The sequence below is a fragment of the Trachurus trachurus genome, assembly GCF_905171665.1.
Source record: "Trachurus trachurus genome assembly, chromosome: 14".
NCBI classification, from domain to species: domain Eukaryota; kingdom Metazoa; phylum Chordata; class Actinopteri; order Carangiformes; family Carangidae; genus Trachurus; species Trachurus trachurus.
The window spans coordinates 33,121,686-33,145,874 of NC_139903.1; the positions used below are offsets into that span (position 1 = coordinate 33,121,686).

At 43.7% G+C, this 24,189-nt stretch overlaps 1 protein-coding gene across 1 annotated transcript in view; it reads left to right on the forward strand.

Moving 5' to 3' along the window:
* The first annotated feature begins 2,621 nt into the window (after positions 1 to 2,621).
* LOC310997584 (stromal interaction molecule 1-like) overlaps positions 2,622 to 24,189 on the forward strand; it is a 42,011-nt gene continuing 20,443 nt past the window's right edge. Inside the window, exons 1-4 of the mRNA XM_083987337.1 lie at positions 2,622 to 2,748; positions 9,477 to 9,620; positions 21,728 to 21,864; positions 22,037 to 22,151. Of these exons, the coding sequence (XP_083843463.1) occupies positions 9,479 to 9,620; positions 21,728 to 21,864; positions 22,037 to 22,151 (394 nt within the window). The 5' untranslated portion in view covers positions 2,622 to 2,748; positions 9,477 to 9,478. The remainder of the gene's footprint in view (positions 2,749 to 9,476; positions 9,621 to 21,727; positions 21,865 to 22,036; positions 22,152 to 24,189) is intronic.

Below are 24,189 nucleotides of genomic sequence, written 5' to 3' on the forward strand. Positions count from 1 at the left end.
GCTCTCTACCAGGCGGGCGGGGCTAGTGAGCAGGAGGAAGTCCGAGAGGAGAGAGAGAGGGGAAGTGGTGGAGCAAGTTCGAGGAAGTTTATTCTGTGTGTGTGTGTGTGTGTGTGTGTGTGTGTGTGTGTGTGTGTGTGTGTGTGTGTGTGTGTGTGTGTGTGTGTGTTTTCAGTTTGTTCTGTCCAGAGTTGAGAAACAGTAAAAATTTCTGAAGAGGTTTTTGAGCCAATCAGACGTCAGCGTGAAGGCCGAGGCAGATGTTAGCAGATGTTGGTGTTGTGTTCAGCAGGGGGTTTGTTGTTGTTGTTGTTTTAAACATATTTCTATTTGAACATAAAGAGCATTAATCACAGATATCTAACAAACATGTTTCATATTTTCTCCCCCCACCTGTTCATCAGGTTTTTAAGTAGCTAAATGTTTTGTAGAGTGTTTAGCAGAAAATCAGCTGATGTTTAACAGATGTTTACAGGTGTTAGCTTTTATTTAGCAAACATAGTTGATGTTTAACAGGTGTTTAGCAGGTGTTTGGTGTCTAGTTGATGTTTAACTGATGTTTAACAGGTGTTTAGCTGATGTTTAACCATGGGTGCAGATCCCAAATTTCTGAAAAACATCAGATTTACATAGATTCACATCTAAAAAGAAATGATTGAAATGGTGGAACATAATGTTGACAAATGTAATTCTTACACAGATGCTGATGACATCAGTAGGCTGTAAAGAAACGACCCCCTCAATCTTAGCGCTTCATTTATTGATATTCATCCATATCAATTAATCATGCATAAAGTAGTCCTATACACCGGGAGAAAAGGAAGATGGGGAGAAGAAATGGGGATCTGGGAAGGTCGGAGGGAGGCTATGTCAGAGTCCCTTCAAATGATAATTTACTAGTGATACACGCTGTTGGCTGTGTAGGACAAATTTACCAGAGTAAGCACGATAAATGATTCCCTGTGCAGGACGTTTTGAATGATATGGCGAGCCTCTACCAAGTTGTGATTTATGGCGGCATGGTATGAGCTGCATACGGGCAAAAAAAAAATCACTTTTGCCCCCCCCCCCCCCCCAAACCTGACATCGGATCTGCACCCCTGTGTTTAACAGATGTTTAACAGATGTTTAGCAGATGTTTAGCAGGTGTTTAACAGATGTTTAACAGATGTTTACCAGGTGTTTAACAGATGTTTAGCTGATGTTTAGCAGATGTTTAGCAGGTGTTTAACAGATGTTTAACAGATGTTTAACAGATGTTTAGCTGATGTTTAGCAGATGTTTAGCAGGTGTTTAACAGATGTTTAACAGATGTTTAACAGGTGTTTTACAGATGTTTAACAGATGTTTAGCTGATGTTTAGCAGATGTTTAGCAGATGTTTAGCAGGTGTTTAACAGATGTTTAACAGATGTTTAACAGGTGTTTTACAGATGTTTAACAGATGTTTAGCTGATGTTTAGCAGATGTTTAGCAGATGTTTAGCAGATGTTTAACAGATGTTTAGCAGGTGTTTTACAGATGTTTAACAGATGTTTAGCAGATGTTTAGCAGATGTTTAACTGATGTTTAGCTGATGTTTAACAGATGTTTAGCAGATGTTTAACTGATGTTTAGCCGGTGTTTAACTGCTGTTTGAGAGGTGATCAGCAGGGCTGTGGGCGGACTCGGAGCACATGAGGAAGAGTTTGAGCTTTTCACCAGTCTGAGTAAGAGCTGCAGAGGAGGAGCAGATCAGCTGCTCTGATCAGAGCGTGAGGAGATGTTTCTGCCATGATCTGTATCTGCTGACCACTCCTCTTCCTCTTCCTCCTCCTCCTCCTCCTCCTCCTCCTCCTCCTCCTGTCACTGTGCTTCAGACCGCTGCTGTGTGGTCACAGCTGGTCTCAGACCCGGTCCCCGGTCCCCGCCCACAGCCTCCACCAGCCACAAGTTTTGAAGTGGACTGAACTTGTACCTGCGCCTCGTGCCTCTGGCCACAGGACGGCGCCATCACATCGCCTCATCAGACAGACGTTGCCTTCAAGTGTTGTCGAAAATACGACACTCGGGTATTGAACAGGAAATTCCGAACAGAACTGGGCTGGTTTTATTTATCTCTGATAGAAACATGGAAACTGGTTCCTCCGAGCTCCTGATCCAGGTCTCTGTCAAATCCTCAGCTTACAGTGGAGCTCATCAGGTAAACATGGGGACTCAGATCAGATTCAGAAAGACACAGCCTATCTTTCTTTCTTTCTTTCTTTCTTTCTTTTTAGGCTATTTATCTCAAAATGTTTACCAGGCAAATGTGTTTTGATGAGAAAGGAAACAATGACACACCAGTAACATCCTTTTTGTGATTCCTTTGTTAGAAAACTGCATCAAACGACATCTTATTCATAACTAGCCTATTTATCGATCAAAAGTGTCCATCTGTGTAAGAACATCGATTGATTGAATCTAAAAAGGGACAAAGAAAGAAAACTACATGAATAAAATTCGCAAATTAAAAACCTGCTGGAACAAATGCTTCCTCCACCTGTTGATTGTCGAATAAAAGAGGAATGATCAAAGAATGCTTGAACTCCCTGAACTCGATTTTTTTTGGGAGGTCCTTGAACGCAACGCGGGCAGATCTCTCGCTGCTGTTGTGTGAGGCGCAGTGAGAAGCTGGACACAGGGTGGAGAACTGAAACTCGCTTCAGCGTCGGATCGATCAGCGCTGATCGAATCGGATCGATGGATTAGAGGAGCGGCTGCAGCAGAGGTAGGAGACCACTTTAAACCGTCTGTGACGTTACACTGCCACCGAGGCACGTGTTTTTTCCCCCGAGGCTCTGAGGAGCCAAGTTTGTTTTTCCCGCATCGATGATGGAATGAACCTTTAAACAGCTCTGTGACATCTGACCTTCGACCAGCCTCACAGACCTGCACACAGTTTGTCTGCCGCTGATCAGATCAGATCAGCTGATCACTGAGCTGATCAGAGGAAAATATCGATGGATCCGGACCTCCATGTTCATTTGCTTTTTATTCAGCGTCCATTTCCAGTAAAGACTCTCAGGAGTTGAACGTGTTGCTCCTTGGAGATCAACATGGTCCGTGAAACTCATCAGTCCTCGTCAAAGGACCAGCTCCGTCTGCTCCAGGTCCGGTCCAGTTCATAGACGTCATGGTTTTATTAGTAACGACCCCGCCAGGAAACACGTGAACGCATCTGAGAAACAAAGTCGGTCTCCAGAGACAGAGAGGAGGGAATTAGGCTGAAGAAATAAGAAATAAGAGACAGGAAATAACACAAGACCACTTCACCTGGTGTGTGTGTAGCCTACAGAAGCTGGAGAATGAGATGTTAGTAAGATCAGGAGGAACAACTCACCAAATATCCTGTTACCACACATCAAAAACCTGAAACAGCTCATTAACATGATGAACAGTGGAGTTCGGTTGAAATAACTAACATTTGTTCTTGTGGTCTGTCCAGGTCTCCATACTGGACTTGTGCAGTGTTCCATTTAGTCCACCATGTACCAGGTAGGACTAGGTTAGTTGGTTAGTTAGCTGTAGTTAGCATAGTTAGCTAACACCAAGTCTATAACAACGTAACAACATGTCTACAGGTAGAAGCTGCACAATACTGTCACTACAGATCATTTAAAGCAGAAGTAAGCGGAATGTTTGTGTTAAAGCAGATATCAGCTTCACGGCCGTTTCGGCTAATGCTGCGTTCAAGGCAGGCTTTTGAAACCGTAAGTTACAGCTTCAAGTCACAACTACGACTTGGTAGCGTTCCAGGTAACCCGTAGCTCGTGTTTTTACCATCCTGTTGTCTGTGAAAGTTCCCTATAACGGCCACTCGTAACTTCCGACCCGTGAACTCGTACCAGATCGAACTGGTATGACTTCACAGGAAGGAAAATCACAAAGTACGAGTTTCTTTGAACGCACCATGAGTTAGCAGCCCCCGCCCTTGTCAGGCATCAATTGGTCCTCGTGCTACGTCACCACATTCACGCGCATCCCTTGGCTGCACACACAGCCCTTCATGCCGTTCTCTCTCCTCATTGGATAACACTTGTATCCCACAAGGAAAATTTTCTCCTCGGGTTACAGCAGAGCAGAGTGACGGAGAGACTCGTGTTTAGGCTGAAATACTTCATGTAAGTGATTGCTGACGGAAAATAGGACTATTTAGGACTTATATTAACAAAAACATTCCACTGATATCTGCTTTAATATAAGTCTTAAAGGTGTACAGAAATGGCCGTTTGTCCTGTTTGTCGCGCCGAGTTGTCACGAGCTGCAACACGAGTTTACCCGAGTGAGGAAAACGAATTTGATTGGTCGTTATAGAGTGGGCGGGATATTCAAAGCTTGGGGCGAGCCCGAGCTCTGTGTGTGTGTGCGTGTCTCAGACATTTGAATGACGGTTGACGGATCCAATATCAGTGGCTGGTGAATCGTGTACAGGCTGACGTATAATCCGTGCGCCTGCATTATCCAATGCGAAAAAAAAAATACACACTTTCATCCCGGATTTACTCAAAAATAGAATTTTGCACAAAGTTTGGCCTACAACGTCTGAAAGATGAGTTATCACATTAATTTTATGACCCAAAGTGGGCTCAAATTCAATTTTCTTTTCTGTACACCTTTAAATAGTTGTATCTTCCGACAGCAATCACTTCTATAGAGTGTTTGGTCTGAAACACGGGTCTGTCAGTCACTCTGCTCTGCTGTAAGCCCAGGAGAAAACTTTCCTTGTATCCTACAACCTTTATCCAATGAGGAGAGAGAACGGCATAAAGGGGCGGTCCTCTCTGTGTGTGCAGCCAAGGGATGCGCGTGAATGTGGTGACGTAGGGACGAGGGCGGGGACTGCTAACTCCATCTGCTGACAGGAAGTTAGCCAAAACCACCGGATCGCTTACTTCTGCTTTAATGGAGCAAAAACAAGACTAAAAAGCTGATATAGCTACAGTGTAGTATTCAGCTTGTTATTCTGCACAGAGCAGCCATCTTGGATTGTGAGCTCACACACGAATACAGGTTTCAGTGAATCTGCATAGGTTTTTTTATCGTTTCGTCCAGACGGAAATGGCATTTTAGGGGGAAACGGGTCCCAGAGTGGTCAAATCTGGAAACGGCGCCCAAAACAGATCTTTTGTGAAACGATGACTACTCTAACCTGTACTGAGTCACACGTCTAGACGTTCCAGTCTATGGACGTAACAACAGCAGACTACAGTCGCTCCCTGGGACACTGAGGCTGAATCACGTCCGCTAAATCATCATCGACACTGACAGGACTTTAATCATTTTATAATGTTGGGTTGTTTCCGAAATCACTCACTCATTCCCTACTCACTATATAGTGAATTCAATATAGTGGACTATATTGACTCACTGGTCAAATAAAAAAACACTTTCGGACACTACTCCGCCGCACAGTTAATGACGTATTACGTCGCGTAATTAAAACGTTCCGACCGCGATCGTAACGGCCGGTGTTGGTACCATGGATACAACCATGGTAACGGCCGGTGTAGCATAGACCTACGGGTGTATAGGTACCAACATAAAAAGAGGAGTAAAGCAATACATTAAGCGGTAATATTTAAGCATCAAAGATGTTCAATCAAACCCACGTTGTTTGAAACAACGTTCACAACTAAGCATAAAGTCCGCTAGCTTAATGCTAACGTATAATGTAAAACACCATAGACGGGCTAACAGAAATTAGCCTCGCTATCCAGAGTCTGTTGTCAGTTTATAACGCTTGTTAGGAAATTTGCTCTGACGTTTGTTTTTGGAGTCTGTGGAAGCCGCGACCAGACAACTCTGGCATTTATTGAGGCTGCTGCACTACTGCATTTATTTTGGTAGCTACACCGGTCACTACTTGCATTTATTTGGTAGCTACACCGGTCACTCTGGGCTGGTGTGGTAACGTCGATCCGTGACCGCAATGCATGATGGGATATCTTGCTCCGGTTAGTGACCATCAGATGTTCACTACATTTCGCGGTGAATTGTGGGATAGATTCAGTGCACTTTATATTGAACATTAATAATCACTAAACATTCGGACACCACTACAAAATGGCGTGGTCACTATATAGTGCACTATATAGTGAGTAGGGGGCGATTTCGGACACAGCCCAAGAGTTTGAATCCAGCGAGGAAGCTTTCCTTCTTCTTCTCTGTTGTTGGTGTTTATGTGTGGCAGCGTTACAGCGGCACACACAGGCCTGGTGGATCTACTGCAGCCTTTTGAGTTGTTTTCAGTGGACCCGTGTGTATGCAGATATTTCTTGGAACGATGCCGTGTTTACAGAGAACTTTTTCAAAACGAACAAGAACAAGATCGTTTTGGATGAAGCTCTATTTCTGCGTGGACAAGGCCTGAAGTTTCCTGAGTTTCAAAGTGGGAAATGTAACTGGGGGGGTGTTATGGGGACAGAGCCGACTGGGAAGTTGGAAAATCCATTGTCAAGAATTGATGATCAGACTGTGTCTCCAGTGTTCACTCTACAGTGAGATCATTGTGTTGTAGTGTTGTGTGAACATATAGAGAGTTATCATACCATTTATACTGGACTCAGAGACTGAGTCTTCCAGAATGCATTGTGTAGTGGTTGGATTAAAGATCCCATATTATACTCTTTTTACTCAATTTCACTCAGCTGTCAGACGTCCAACTAAACTGTAGAAATGTATTGCCTCTAACTGATCCGTGGTCCTGAATGTCGGCTGTCTAAAAGTTGCTCAAGCATACTGAGAACAAGCTGTTTCTGTGCCTGCACCTTTAAGTAACATGGTTACTGTACACAGCAAAGATCATTACCACTTTATGACTTAATTGGTCGGTATTTCATCAATTTAGCTCAGGAGTTTCTTGCTGTGTACTGCAGCCATAGAAATAGATGTGGTAGGCGTTTTATCGTGCTGAGGGGCCGGCCTCACTCCCGTCGTGACATCACCACAGGAGCTGAGTCTGAACAGCCTGTATGAGCACCGTTTTACCAGTCGCTGGGCTGCAGAGTGGATGCAGGACCCGTTTGCTTTCCTCATTCTAGGAGTTGGTAGGCTCAGGGAGGATCAGTTTATGTATGTAGAGACCAGAAAAAACCTGTTTTTCATAATATGGGACCTTTAAAACCCTAACCTGGTTACAACCAGAAGCTGCGTCCCATGATCCATCATACACTGTGAAGACCATATGAAGTCCACTGTTACCGTGCATCACAAAGCACAGCTTCTGTCGCCACACAACCATGACATCATTATTTTTAATTTACAGAAGTGTTATGACCCCTGTTTTTTTCTCTCTCTCTCTCTTTTTATTAAGGTTCAGGCAGACCACATATTAGCCTATCCTTTACATATAATTTCCACAGAACTACGCATTTTTCCTTTTATGAATAAACATAACAAAGCGAGTAACACAGCTTACAAACATACATAAACACATAAATACACCACCAGTGAGGGATATTGAAGCTCAGTCCAGAGGGATCCACAGCATCTAAAACTGGTTGCCATACCCTTGTAAAACCCTCCATGTTATCATGGAGGCTATACAGTAAGATCATTTTTCCAAAGGGACTATACTCATTACCTCCTTGTACCAATCGTCCAATGTAAGAATGTCTTGAATCCAGAACTTAATCATAGTTTTTCTTGCCATATACAAGAGTATTAGGATGAGTTTTGCGTTGTGATTGTTCCTTGCGCTCGAAACCTTGGCTGCCAGAGCACACTGAGGAGGTGATAGGTCCAAGTTATGTCCAATCAAAGCATGACCCCTGGTTTTAATGTAAACGTTGAACCTGTTACTGTGACTGAGGAACTAAGCTGAAATGCAACACTGACATTAGACGGTGGATCTCAGCCTGGTTGCAGCTGAAGACAGACACAGTCATGCTACAAAGTGAAGGATCAGCTCCGTTGCTTGTTTACAGTGTGATATGTACAATGGTAATGAGCTGTATCACCAAGCAAATACAAAGAAATGAGCTGCAGTTTGTTTCTTAACTTCACCTGCAAAATCCACAATAGGACTGAACTGGACAATCCTCCGGTGCCACGTATGTTTCAAAATAGCTGTCAATCAAAAAGAGATTTGGCCTTTAGACAGATCCTCCAATCAGCATGCAGAAGCCCAGCGTCCAGGCCTGGCCCTCTGCTCCATTCACTCCCAGAGACACTGACAACATCACAGCATTCATCCAATGACCGTCTAGTTTCTATTCTCTGTCGCCCCATTGAAGTCCAAGAAAATCAGTCCACCTGCAAGTAGCTGATTCTGAACCAACATTGTCTCAGAGTTGAACATGTTCTCACACATTTTTAGTCATGAAATGTTTACACAACAGTTCATATCTGACCTTTTTTTTTTTTTTTTTTTTGACATTTTAGAGGAAGTTAGGTAATTACCAAACAAAACAGCCAGAAACAACTCAAATGCAGGAGAATATGTGTAAAATGTCTTTGTACAAATTGAAGAGAGAAATTAAAATGATTTTTATTTCATAATCAGTTGTGTTACGTCACGTATAAGGGAGGGGGTACTCATGGTATGGCAAAAAGGCTCAGGGGGTACGCAAGACAAAAAAGTTTTCTATAGCTTAGAAGTTTAAATGTGAAACAAGACTGAGATCTCTGCTTGATAACATTGTTTTTATCCCTTCAAACTGAGTTTTAGACTAAGTTCCCCATTGGTTCACCATGTGTTGTTATATTTAACATTTCATACCATTGACACTGCCTGTAATGAAGCATCTTCTCTATAGAGGAACTTTGGTACAACTGGTGGTCAGTCAACCCTTACAGATTATGCGTTACACTCTTGCTGAAGGACTTGAGCAGCATCTGAATGTTTCCTCATGTTACCATGAGCTCAGTGTTTGGTCGTCCATGTCAACTCTAGTAAAGAGTCAACGAGTGTGTGATGTTCATGGACTGACCAAAAGCAGGGACACATCACTCACTCATTTATTTCTCTACTGACTCAGGAATGACATCATCTTTTTTTTTTTGTTGCAGATTCTAGAATCTCAGTCTAAAGTTAGATATTAAAGCTCCATTCAGTATAAAGGTAGATGTTTGTATTAAAGCTCCATACAGTATAAAGGTAGATGTTTGTGTTAAAGCTCCATACAGTATAAAGGTAAATGTTTGTATTAAAGCTCCATACAGTATAAAGGTAGATGTTTGTGTTAAAGCTCCATACAGTATAAAGGTAGATGTTTGTATTAAAGCTCCATACAGTATAAAGGTAGATGTTTGTGTTAAAGCTCCATACAGTATAAAGGTAGATGTTTGTGTTAAAGCTCCATACAGTATAAAGGTAGATGTTTGTGTTAAAGCTCCATACAGTATAAAGGTAGATGTATTAGAGCTTGAACCACCCGTCAGGACTTCCTGTGACTTTGTGATGTCACAGCAAAGCAGTCAGGAAGTGCCTGAAATTCTCCTTCTGTCTTTCCTCAGACATGGAGTGTGTGCGTGTGTGGTTGATGTGTGTGTGTATGTTGAGCGCATTTGTTGACACCCACGGTGGATTGGACAGAAGTGACCACACCCACCTGGACCATCAGCACCATCATCTGGTCTCCCATGGCAACACAGCTGCAGGTAGAGACACCTTCTCTTGTATTTGTGATTGTGTTTGTGTTTGTCATGATCAGAATTTAAATCTGTGGTGTCAGATTACAGCTCCTGTTGCTCTCCTGCCTCGTACTGACTTGGTGCCCTTCACGTGCCTCATATTGCGCAGCGCAATTTGCGCATGTTGCTCAAAATGAAGCCTGAGGCCCAACGTACAGCCCAACAGCTGTTCTGTGTTCAGGGAGGGGCGGCCCTGACTGGACACATAGGGTCAGTGGAGAGGCCCCACAGGTTGTGTGGTGTCCACTAACACAGGGGTTCTCAACTAGTCTCACTCTGGGCTCCACATTGTCCCATGGTCATTAAGTCGCGACCCACTTTTATAGAATTCAAACCAAGAATCTTTTTTTTTAAGCCTTTAAAAACTCATTTAGCTCTTTATTGAGCAAAGTGCATTTCAGAGCACATGAATGAAACTGAGGAGTTACCATGACAACTGCATGTACGGAAGTGATTAAAAAAATATCAAACTGCACAAAATGGAGACCAACAAAACGATATATTTGACTTCTAATGCATCTCTGCATTCAGAGCATGTTCACAAAAGTGAATAAATATCAAATTGCACAAAATAAAGACCCACAAAACAAAACAAGATTCACTGCATTCAGGCCACATTAATAAGAAACTGATATCTTTGCATTCAGAGCAAATAATAAGAAAGTGAGGAGGAGCATTACAACTGCATGTGTTCACGTGACGCGTGCCTTTCAATATAAGTTATTTTTCAAAATAAAAGACATGTCCAACATCAGATGTGCATTAAATATTATTTACTTTTTCGACCAGCTGTCCGCGACCCATCCAGAACGGGTCCGCGACCCACTTTTGGGTCCCGACCCACCAGTTGAAAACCACTGCACTAACAGGTCTACCTGGGTCTGGGGTGTGGGGTGTGAGTGACACCTCGGCAGCAGCTCAGAGCTCTGAGCTCCGGCTCTTGACAAAGAAATTGGTTCTTCCTGTTTGAGGTTCACACAGTGAAACACACCACGACCCCCCCCCCCCCCCCCCCCCCCAGACTGAGTCTTCCTGGTGGTTTTGTCTCTTTGTGGTTGTTTGTTGATGCTGCACAGAGACGTATCAGCGGCTGGGCCACATTGGCGTGGATGGGTGGTGTGTGTGTGTGTGTGTTTGTGTTTGTGTGTGTGTTGCAGCAGTGATAGTGTGAGAGATTAGCCGTTAGCAGTTCACCGCAGCTTCCTGGAGATGACACGTCTTCTCTGATGTCACAGGAAGGATGTTGACAGAAATAACTGAGTCTGGAGGAGGAGGTGGAGCTGTCACTCACACACATCAGGGACAGGGACAGGGACAGGACGTGGGACGGACGCTGAGGTGTCAGATGGAGGGAAACCCAGTCAGATAGGTCAATGTCTTCCTCCATCATAGGTCATGTATGAATTCTTGGTCAACAATGAGTTTTGTGAGGTCACAGTGACTTTGACCTTTGACCTCCGTATCGCAATCAAGTGGTTCTGAATATAATCTTTATTTATTCTCAAGAGACATTGAGGTTACCCTCATTTTCAATGTCGTCGAGTTTACAAGCCATTTAAATATTGACAGTGGTTACAGTCAACTGATAGTGATTACATGACAATATACATTGAACAAGAAACAAGAAAGACAGTCATCAAAGCGGTCTCGCCAATACTCGTATAGACTCGAGGAACTCTGAGTAGCAGTAGTTCAGCTGAACGGGTCATATGAGTACATGAGTTCCATTCCAACATATTTGCTACATAAAGTGGTAATTTGCCTAAAAGGGCCTCAAAAATATATAAAAGCCAGTGCCTCTTGCGCCTTTCCTCAAGAGAGGGCCAAGCAACTATGACTGTGTCTCTATTCAGGGGCTGCATCCTTCGGAGGGTGGATTTGAAGGCCGATTACGTCACAGCGCTGTGTGAAGGCTGTCTTGTCCCAATTCCTCCAAATTCGAAGGCTCCTCCAAATGCGTCCTCCTTTCCCCTGCATTCGGAGGATGCACCGCTACTATCCTTCGCGGACTCCCGTATCCCAAGGTGCTTTGCTGCACCGTTGTTGTTATTAGCAACCTAGCCGCTAGCTATCGAACGGAGCAGCTCTGTGCTGTAGCCACGGTAACCCGGCTCGGAGGCCGGCTCGGAGGCGTGGCCGCCCGCTGCTGAGCTCTGCTCTGCTCTGCTCTGCTCTGGCTGCACAGGTGAGGAGCGGAGGCAAAGCATCTGACTCAAATAATAAGAAAGCTATGAAAACATCTCACTCTGCTCTTTATTCTCTATTCACTTAATAGCCTACTTATTAAAAAAAAGAAGAAAAAAAAAGTGAGGAGCGGAGAAGCGGAAGAGCCGTTGCAGGCGCCACTTTTAAATGTTTAACGTTACGCTGTTGTTTACGTTCGGCCGTTGTTTACATTCGGATGCAATCAGGAAATGCTCCGAAGGCTAGACCGTCCCATTTACTGACGGTTGATGCGGCCGACGGAGGAGGAGGAGGAGGAGGAGGAGGAGGAGGATGAGGAGGAGGAGGAGGAGGAGTCTCCGAAGCCGTTGCCTCCGGAGACCGCTGCAGCCCCTGAATTGGGACACAGCTAACAATAAGGATGCTTATAGTGAATGAATCAGACAGAAGAGTATTCGTATTGCGTATTGTATTGCGGTGGGTATGAATCAGTGTTTCCTCTACATTCATTTAGGAGTGGTGGGCCGCCATTCCTAAATCCTAGCCGCCGCTCCTTCAAATTTCTTTCTTTCTTTCTTTTTTTAATTGTCGCAAATGCACCAGCGCATGTCTCCACCTTCACAGCAGAGTCCTGCACTGGGTCGGGTACTCGGTAAGCTACAGATAACTATCTCGCTCAGTGTCTACTCTTTGCACCTCCATGACGGACCACAGCGTGTTTTTCCGCAGCATCATTTAACTCAGGTGACAGAATAACAACAGTCTCAGTACAGACTAGTGGTCGCTGTCGCCGGTGTGTTTTTAAAATTAGCGGGTTTGATTGTTGTGTTGGATGTCGCGCTCGAGTGCTGGTGGAAAAGCAGAAATAAAATCAAACATAAAAAACGGAGTGTCTCAGTCCGCTGGGCTTGTAAATAAACAACACTGATGATTATTATTGTGGCCCATAAGTTTAACAGGACATACCCCAATAATGTTGCAATCGTGTGTGTGTGTGTGTGTGTGTGTGTGTGTGTGTGTGTGTGTGTGTGTGTGTGTGTGTGTGTGTGTGTGTGTGTGTGTGTGTGTGTGTGTGTGTGTGTGCACAGCGGGGGAGTCTGTATCTGTGGCTGAATACTCTTGAGACAGAGTGTGTTATGGAGGGGATGGGTGGTGTTGTCAATGATCCTGAGGAATTTTGTCCGGACTCTGTCGTCAGCCACTTCCTCCAGAGAGCTCAGCTTCTTTATCAGCTTGTTGAGCTTGTCTGCATCTCTTTTCCTGATGCCCACACCCCAGCACACCCCAGCTAAAGAGAGACAAGTGGCTACAACAGTCTGATAAGCATCCTGTTGCATACGTTAAAGGGACATTGTGTATCTTCTCCTGTTCTCTATTCAGGAAAATCGATGATTTAGTTCTTCAGTCTGTTTTTCATTACTCAATAATCCCCCCCATCAACAAAGTGAAGTGTTCCTTTCAGCTCTGAATGAGCCGTTCATATCATTCATATCTCCATGGAGCGGGTAAGCTCGGTGCTGCTGCCATGTGGTGTCTCCATGTTTTTATGTTCAGTGGCAGCGTGACGGTAGGAAACCACGGAAACTCAGCGGAGACACCGGAGCTGTCGGCTCAGGTGGAGGTGGCGTCTGTGAAAAGTCACCGCGGTAACGCAGTGAGGAGGAATGGAGCGTTACACTGATGCTGCATTCACCTGCAGTCGGGCAGACGGCCGTCGCTAACAAAACAGATGTCATTTTAGTCACAGAAGTCCAGAGAAAGCCGGTAAAACAATACCACATCGCCATGACAACATATTGTCTCGTGTATTGTTTTGCCTGGTGCTGACGGACCACTTGTTGACATAGAGGCTTGTTTATGCTGTCATCCGTCTGCCGTCTGCCCAATTTCACGTGAATGCAGCTAGATGGGAGTAATTCCTACACAACGTACCTTTAAAATACAAGCTGTAGGTGTTACAGAGACATGACACTTGTCTCAGTGACCAACTGTCCTGAAGTCAGTCAGACTGGTGTCATCCCTTCAACCAGCAGGTTCTGGTCTGCTCCTTCCAGCACCTTGGACCTGGAGGTTGAAGCTCTGTGGCGTTGATGTGCTGATGAGCTGTGATGAATGTTTCTGCTGCTCTGGATCAACCAGCTTAATGCTTGTATTGTCCTGATCACCTTCTTCATCCTCACCTAGGGATGTGCACGGTTACCCGAGTACCCGGGTACCCGAGTAGGCAATCTGCTATCCGGTTATGAATTTATTATCCGGTTAACCTAGGATAAAAAAAATGGCACGTTAGAGCTACATCATCATGCCATGGTTCAGCTTTTTGTAGTGTTCAACAGTTTCGGATCAAGCAGCAACGTGATTTTCTGCTGTGTAAAAGCGTTTTTGGATCGAGCCTCGGACTTTCAAACCTTTTACAATAATCTGTGGTGGTTCCCTTGTAGTAAGCCGTCGGGAGGGAGACGACAGGTGTCATCAAGTCTGTTAGAAAATCTGCTTTCAGTTTACAATCGTTCTGAAACCTTCCCAGTTATTTCCTGAGACGATGCGAGGCAGAGAGGACCGAAGGCACCAACATGTAGTGTGGACTAATAAATAAGCACTGCTAATGATTTAAAAAAAAAAAGAAAAAAACGTTTTCTCCTCCGAGGCAGCAGCGGCATAAATGTGCTGCGCTCAGAGCTCATGCAGCGCATTTATTCCCCGGCATAAAGATGCATCTTAAACTCCAGTCTCTTATTATCCACCTGATATTTAGTCTGACGACGCTGTGTGTCAGTAATGCGACTGTCTGACGGTCAGAGAGCATTTATGCACCGGCTGCGCTCTGTCCGTCAAACATGACGTCATTTTATTTTTTATTACAGTATTCGGTTACCCGGTTACGACAAGGTTAGGATACTCGGTTAGAAAATTATTCAAAATGCCCATCCCTAACCTACACACTCCTCTACATGCTGCATGCTTAGCTTAGCAGTTATCACTGGTTCCTCTCTCTGTTGGCTCAACACATGAACGTGTTTGTCAGGTTGTGTTGTTTACCTGCCACACCCTCCACAAACACTCAGGACAGCGCTGATAGGCCGCTGCTCCTGATGTGTTACCAAGCAGATGTTGCTGTGGGCGGGGCACAGAGAGCATCAGTCAGGTTCCTGCAGGGAAGGGGGAGGGACTCAATACACCCAATCAGCACCAAGTAGTGTGAAGGACTAAGGGCGGGGACTCTTGACTGACAGGCAGGTAAGTGTATACCTGCATTCATTTGTTGCGTCAGCTCCACACCTGCTGCAGCTCTTTGACCATATTTGGATTAGCCATGAGTTATCTCAGCTCATTAAAGCAGAAGTAAGCGATATTTTTGTGTTAATATAAGTCTTAAATAGTTCTATCTTCCGACAGCAATCACTTATATAGAGTGTTTGGTCGGAAACACGGGTCTCTCAGTCACTCTGCTCTGCTCTGAGCCGAGGAGAAACTTTTCTCGTATCCTACAATTTTTATCCAATGAGGAGAGAGAATGGCATAAAGGGCTGTGTGTGCAGCCAAGGGATGAACTCGTGTTTTTCCGACCTGTGAAGTCGTACCAGTTCGATCTGGTACGAGTTCACGGGTCAGAAGTTACAAGTGGCCGTTATAGTGACTTTCACCGGTAAAACAGGTCGGAGAAACACGAGTGGGTTGCCTGGAACACTACAAATTGCTAAATTTTTTTCCGAACAATTTCACATTTCGGGGCTTCAATACAAGACGGACATTACATAAGAGCAGCATGGAGGTATTTGGATGTTTTTTGGTGTGTCTTTTTGTTACGAAGACAGTTGGTATCCATTTGCAACCGTTATATGGACATGCACTGCTACGCCGAGACCTCCTGTAACTCAGAGAAGCCACGGAGGACTCTGAAACTTCTCCCAGCCCTTAGTCCACATGAGGGGGAGGAGATAATGAGTGAAATTTCAATTTTGGGTGAACTATCCCTTTAATGTGGATGACTCTACGTTACCAACACTTGTTAATGGGTCCATTTTCTATATATCATTTTGTCTTTATCGTTATTTTGTTATTATTATTTAGTGGTCGGCTCGCCCAGCATTTCCTACTTTCAGTTTCCCGGACGCTGCCCGGCGGGTCATGAGAATAACGCTGCCGAATCACCGTTTATGGTCGGAACTACGACGGTATCATTCTGATCGTCTTCCAACCGACTTTCATTCTAGGTGAATGAAAACATTCTTGGCAAATGTTTTCACTTTCTACATCTTGCGCAGGTCCAAAAACTTCACTGTGCGCGCAGAGGCTCAAGGGAAAAACTTTGCTTTCCAAAACTCCTTGTTGTCCCTTTAAAGGAGACATATTCTGCCCCTTCTCCACAAATTAGAATAGTTCCCAGGTGTCTTAAAGACATGTCTGTGACATGTTTTGGTCAAAATCCCCCAAGGATCAAACATCACAGCTCTTTTCATCCTCTCTAAACAGCCCTGTTCAGAACGGCTGCTTTCAGTGTCTGTCCCTTTAAATGCAAATGAACCACTGCTTGCCCCGCCCCTTCTACTGGTACCAGGTAGGGGTGGGGTTATGCAAATTCAAAAACTAGTTACATCATTGAGAACTGAGGGAACAGCTTGTTAAACCACATGGATTTCAACCTAGGGAGCCTGGAAATTACTTTTGGGGGCCAGAAGGCAAAACAAACACCTAAATATATGTTACAGAGCCTTCAAAAAGTGTCCCATAATATGTCCCCTTTAATAGGCATCAACAGGCTCTGTGCTGTATGGGGTGCATGATGGGTGGTGTAGTTTTGTGGCCGTGTTGGCGTGTGTTCAGACTGAGCTGTGACTTTGACTCAACCCCCCACATCCTCTTTAATTCTATTATCCGTGTATTTCTGTCCTCACAGCTGCTGATCTTAATCCTCAGACTAAAGTCAGACCTTTACCGAGGCCTCGTCCTCGTCCTCGTCCTCACCTGTCTCTCTGTCTCTCTCTCTCTCTCTCTCTGTCTTCTTCTGTGGTGCTGCGGCCGTCACAGGAGATGAGATGGAAACCCGAGCCGGACTCACACACGGATCAGTCGGACGTTATAGGGAATTCATTTGTATTTTAGCTGCAACCAGAGGAAGACCTGTGCATAGTTACATACATACATACCGGTATAGTCCAGTAATTTTCAACGTTGAACAAATTGCAACAGAAGCAAACTCAACTGATTTTGTATCCTCAACAAAGTTTAGAAAAAGACCCAAATATAGCCAAGTCATAAGCCTATTCATTATTTTTCTCACGTGAATAGGGTAAAATGTTTAACTATCTATTTTAACTATCTATTTGGCTATCTATTTGGCTATCTTGAAAAATTGCAGTCATCTTGAAATTTAAAGTGATTTCTTGTCGGCTGACCGATGGAGTCAACTCATTCCAATTTTCATGCTGGTACCACCACAGCACCTTTATGTATTTGTGCCGTCAAAACGGTGGAATTTATGCAAATTTTGCAAATGTGCTCACGTTAACAAAGAATTTAAAAAAACTTGTAATACATTTTTTGTTTGTCTTAATGTAAATAATCAACTCAGTAATTTTCATGGAGATATCTAAAGGTTAAAAATTTTACCCTATTCACAAAATAATGAATAGGCGTATGAATGGGCTATATTTGGGTCTTTTTCTAAACTTTCCCCTAATGGGATTCTTCTGGGCTTTTTTCCCCCTCACTCAGGACATGTTGAGGATACAAAATCAGTTGAGTTTGCTTCTGTTGCAATTTGTTCAACCTTTTTTCATAAAATGACTGGACTAGTAGTTAGGTTTTCATGTTGAAGGTGTGAATCTCCTCTGTGTTCACTCTCAGTCTGGGGACTTTGGGAGTGGGGGCTCTGTTACATGTCTCTGTCCGGAGACCCATTGTCTCCTGATCTGTCCCCAGCTGTTTGACCTGTGGATTTACTCACTGAGATCATTTCACCTCAGAATATAACATTGTTGATCTAACCTCCATTTATCATAGTTACTATGAATCCTGTTGAGTTTGTTACTGCAGAGGCCCAGGTTGTGTTGTCACCTCCCACCACACCAACACCTCACTAATTAAAATGCTTTGAATATTTTGTCCATATGTCGTATAGAGATTCAATGTGGACCTCAAACTTAGCACCCTGTTTAAATTTAGTCTCACATACATAACACACAATACATATATAGGTAACACTTTACAATAAGGTACACAAAATTAGAGTAGTTAATGAGGAACTAATGAAGAACTAATGAGGAACTAATGAGTAGTTAGTGAGGAATTGAGCTACACAAAATTACAGTAGTTACTGAGGAACTACTGATGAATTAACTATTAGTTAATGGTCAGTTCTTCAGGAACCCCTGATCAAATTTCAGAGGAGTAGTTACTGAGGAACTAATGAGGAACTATTAATGATCAGTTCTTCATTAACTCGTGATCAAATTTCATAGATAGTTAATCACAACTTGATGATTAGTGAACTCGTTACTTCATCAGTACAGAATCATTACTCAATAACATGTCCAGTAGTTAACCTTTATGACCTAAAGTGACACATAATGAGTGGTTTTTCATTTCTTCATCTTCATCTTTACATTAGTAGCCTAGTTCCTTAAAAAAAATCACAGACAGCAGGATTCTTGAGAAGATTTTATTCATTAATTTCAGACCACATACACATCAATATGACCATCCATGTTGCCTTTGAAATAAATATGATGTTTGTCACATGTTTGGTAGGCTAAATGAATGTATCATGGGGCTGTGTGTAAAGTAGGCTACTGTATACTGATCACACCGTGGTTCACAGTAAAGTTGTTTGAGGTGCACAAAATTTAGAGTAGTTATTTACTATGAAACAAATTTGGAATGAATGAGGAACTCAGTATTAGTTAATGGCGAGTTCTTCAGTAACTCCTAATGAAATTACTGAGGAACTAACTATTACTTAATCATTAGTTACCCTTTTTGTGTACCTTAAGGTAAAGTGAGACATCAAAATGAGTAGGTAATGAGTACTGAATCATTACTTAATCATTAGTTACCCTTAGTTATATTTTTCTTGTGTTCAGACAATGAAATCAAGAGTGATGTTACCTGCTTGACAGTTTCGACTGTGACTCCAGTCTTCCTCAGAAGCGTCATCCGACGTGCTGCTGACGTGTCATTTATCAGCTATTTATCAGCTATTTATCGGCCAGCTGATACGTTAGTTCCTCAGTAATTTGATTAGGAGTTACTGAAGAACTCGCCATTAACTAATATTGAGTTCCTCATTCATTCCAAATGTGTTTCATAGTAAATAACTACTCTAAATTTTGTGCACCTCAAACAACTTTACTGTGAACCACGGTGTCATTTCATAGGTAATCACATCATCAGGAAGTGGTAGCCAGCCATACTGACCAATGAGACTTCAGCAGGGAGTGTTGGAGCTGCAGTATTGTAAAGCTGCTCTGTCTGATCTCTCATCTTTCCAAGTGTTTATTCAAAGGGAGTGTGCACACACACACACACACACACGCAGTATGAACGGCCCTGTGTTTACACTACGTTTTGGATTATCTGACATGTGGAACAGCCGCAGCTCCATCAGCACTAGGAAACTAAACATAAGGAGGTCAGATGTCATCAGAGGGAGAAGTAGCGCTGTAAATGTTTACTTAAGATAATAAACTGATACCACCTTAACAGCACAGCAGGTGAAAGTGTCTCAGTTTGTGTAACAAGCTCAGGAAGAGACAGGAACCACCGGAAGAACAAGACACTGAGGAACTGTAGGCAGGTTTAAAGGCAGTGTGGTGACAGCAAAAACCGGTCCAACCGACATTAGGGCGGCTGGCCATGTTTGGTGGTGGTGGACATGTTTGTTCATCATCATGTTGACCTGTGATACCTAGGGATGGATCGTCTATCGGTGATCAAAGGGAGGATCGTGATTTTTTTTTTTCAAATGGGGATCTTTAATTCATTTACTGCCATAAGATGTTAAAGAAATAATCTCTAGAACCTGCACTGCTACTGTGTACTTGAAAATGTTTCTGGTGGAGCAACATGTCTGCATACAGAGCTCATTGATCTGTGCAACTGAGGAGTGAATATTAAACTCTTTATTACACACCCTGTTGCATCTTTTTTTCGAGGTAAATCTATGCAAAACCACTAATGCGCGTTGCCTTCAGGGACAGTTTTTCATCATCAGTCTCTGCATTTCCCTCTAAAACAACTCTGTCTGGTAACGTTGTGTTATTATCTCATAGCGTGGTGAATGTGCAGGTCACAACTTGTCCACCAGAGCGTTGTGGAGTTGTTGGATTGTGTATTTGATGAGTTTGATGAGGGAAACCAAGAAATCCCATGAGCCTCCGTAGCGTAGCTCTGAGCAGCTCACGGCTCTGCTCCGCCGTTCTAAAAATAGCTTGCACCGACAATTATAGGCCCCATGGCATGAAAAATGTGATTGTGGTTATTTTTTGGTGCTTGGGGAGGTCTCTGGGCCACGTATATACTGTCCCATGCATCAAACTGGTCATAAACGGAGAAACACACACCACCCATTTGTAGGAACATTCTCTTTGAGACGAGCAGATAGCACTTCCTCCTTTCTGTGATGTCACACACAAGGTAACTCCGCCCACCGCGACCAGTTCTTCAATTTTTATGAATGCAGCTTAGGTTTCAGTTACTTGCCTGTGATTGGCCCAGCCACATGCCACTCAAAAACAGTGAGCCAATCAGAGGAGAGGTTTTCATTCTCTCTTCTGATTGGCCAAATGACCTGTGACTGCTAGAGCTCCAGAAAGAGGCAACAGAAAGGGGCAGTAGAAACCATATTAAGCAGATCACAGGTACTCAAAACCAATGATACATCTTGTTGGGGATATCAGCAGGTAAATAAACCCAGAGAAAAGTGCACAGCATGGGGCCTTTAAAGGTAATGAACCCACTGATATGACTATAGGGATTATGGCAATGGGCCAGTTTGACAAAATGTTGAACTATCCCTTTAAGAACCCGGTGCTTAGGCGGTGGAAAAGCAAAGAACTGGTGCTTAGTCAGGCACTGGCTCTGAACCTGCATTAGAACCAGCTCGGTGTCCACCTGGTGACATCATCAGACACTGCTCTGAGGTCAGGTGAATGGAGCAGGAGGTTCACCCACTCATTCAGACATGTCAAGGACAAACCTTCAGACTAACATCAGACTGTCACACAACCACAGGCCTGCAGTTCCTGAGAAACCTGACACACACACACACACACACACACACACACACACACACACACACACACACACACACACACACACACACACACACACAGACTTAGCAGAGCATTCGTTCATGCAGAAACTCTCTGGAGGCTGAAATGACCAAATGTAGTCATGAAGTTTCACCCTGATCTGTTGAAAATCTGCTGTGTTGTCATGACGAACAGATATTGTTACCTGACTGATGATCATGGAGGCTAGCTGCTAGCGGAGGCTAACCACAGAGTGCACAGGTTCAGGACTGATGACTCTCTGGCCAGAAAATCTATCCACAAAAAATTTCATTCATTCCATCTGCAGTCACAGCCCTCAACAGTAGAAGAACTCCAACCTAAACAACCCAAAATGACTTGCTGCTATTGTGCTTTTTTATTTTTTTTTAAAATGTTTTTATTGCCTTACTGTGTTTTTATTGAGTGTATGTAAAGTGATGAGTCCTGTCAAAGACAAATTTCTGCTACCCTTTGGGGCAGACAATCTATCTATCTATCTATCTATCTATCTATCTATCTATCTATCTATCTATCTATCTATCTATCTATCTATCTATCTATCTATCTATCTATCTATCTATCTATCTATCTATCTATAACTGACCTCTGACCTGTGGCGGTGTGCGGTGTGTGTTACAGCTGTAGATCTGTGCGCCATCGACCCCCAGCTGTGTGGCGATGAGAACTCCAGGCTGAGCTTCGAGGCCATCTGCAGCATCCACAAACTGATGGACGACGACGCGGACGGGACGGTGGACACCACCGAGACAGACGGGGTGAGACACGGCTGCCGTCCCATGATAAAGAGGAATTTGTTTCATCCACTAAAACACCTGTGATTTATTATTATTTGTTTATTTTGTTCACAAAAATGTTTTTGTACATCACTCAGATTATTTTGATCCCCGTCTATAATCACACCCACCTACATGTAAATGTATTTCCCAGTTTCTCAGGGAGGACTTGAAGGATCACAACCCCAAAGCCAAACACAGCAGCTTCCATCGAGCCGACCTGCACATCAGCGTGGAGGACATGTGGAACTCCTGGAAGAGCTCTGAGGGTGAGGCGTAGGGTGACCAGGCGTCCCGCTTTAGGCCGGACAGTTCGGATTTCATTGCCCTGTCCGGCGCAGCCTCAAGCCGGACGCTTATTTGTCCTCCTTTTTGGAGTTGCACCTGAACGCAAGGCTGCATATTGTCCAATGGTGTAAGACTTTCAGTTAAAAATGATTGGCTAAAAGCGGTGTCACTCGATTTCTCATTGGTTGAAAATGTAAACGCGCCGCCCCCTGTTCCCGTGTGCGAGCTGTGTCACTCATCTCATTACAGTAACTGAATGTTAACAAGCCGAAAAGACGGACCTCATTCAATGCCATTGCTGAATGGTCAAAAGAGCACACGCTTGTGAGCAAAAGTAGCAAAGACGATTTGCATGCATATTGCACACTTTGTTGTGTTAGCACACAATGAAGGCGGCCATTGGAAGGCATGAAGCACGGCGGTGATTTTTTTTGTTTTTTTTCCCTGAGCTGCTGCAGCAGGTGAAGGTGGATTTAGCTGAGGGCTGAGGCCGTATTGAAGAACAGGATACTGAGGACAGGGACTTAAATCAGTTAAATACAGGTGGACACATACAGTAAACACAAATACACTGCAGACATGTCCCCAAAGGACTGAATCACTGTGGAATACACTGTGGACTTCTCAGTTCAATATTCACCCGTTACATGGTGTTTTTTTTCTTACTGTCTTTTGTTGTTTACATAGCTTAAAGGGATAGTTCAACATTTTTGAAAATTGGCCCATCGCCATGATCCCCCTAGTAATAGCAGTAGGTTCGTTACCTTTAATTGTTGGTCCAAGCTGCTTTTAGATCGGGGGAGAAGAATACCGAGCGGCGCAGCTACACTACGGAGGCTAATGGAATTTCTTGGTTTTGCTCATCAAACTCAGCAAATACACAACCAAAAAACTCAAAAACGCTGTGGTGGACAAGTTGTGACCTGCACATTTACCACGCTATGAGATAATAGCGGAAAGTTAAGAGAAGTGAAGCAAATACTCGGAACTACTTTCTTCAGTGAACCACTGGTCGGAGGGACACAGTGTGCGCACCTCAGCCAGTGCCGTAGTATACGGACGTATCTGCAGTAAACAGGCGCTTTTGAAATCACTCCGCCGAGCAGCCGTCTAGAGTGTAAAGTCCGACTTTGCCTCTAAAACAACTCCATCTCGCAACTTTCCGCTATTATCTCATAGCGTGGTGAATGTGCAGGTCACAACTTGTCCACCACAGCGTTTTTGAGTTTTTTGGTTGTGTATTTGCTGAGTTTGATGAGCAAAACCAAGAAATTCCATTAGCCTCCGTAGTGTAGCTGCGCCGCTCGGTATTCTTCTCCCCCGATCTAAAAGCAGCTTGGACCAACAATTAAAGGTAACGAACCTACTGCTATTACTAGGGGGATCATGGCGATGGGCCAATTTTCAAAAATGTTGAACTATCCCTTTAAAAAAAGTTCTATATGCTTATTAATATTAAGTGGAATGTGTATTTGTGGCCTGAACATTTTTTCCGGCACATGTACCACATTGGACAAAAGTGTCTGGCGTGTCAGACATAAAGGTTAAGGCTGTAAATGTTCTGCTTTGTGGCACTGCACTTTGCAACACAGATGTAGGCTATAGAATAAAAACAAATACTGTGAACAAATACTTTTCGCCTTCTCAGGAATATTTTTTCCTCTTCTGTTACACATACATCATGATATATCATAGATAAATTGTCTTGTGTTGAACAGAGTATCTCAGAATCCCTGTATCATGATACCATCGTTATCATGTACAAAATTGTATTGTCGTGAGGAGTAGCCTACACTAGTTGTATGTTGCGATTTTTATTTCCTCACTAAATGCCGCAAAGTGTCCTCCTTTTTGGTGTTGTGGAAATGGCCACCCTAGTGAGGCGCCACGGCAACAGGATGTGGTGTTAGCATGAGCACAACCCAAACACTGTGTCAGCCACTGTTGGTTACAAGCCAACCCACAGCAAAACAGTAAAAGATGCTCACCGCTCGTTGTTCTGTGAAGATGTACACTGTC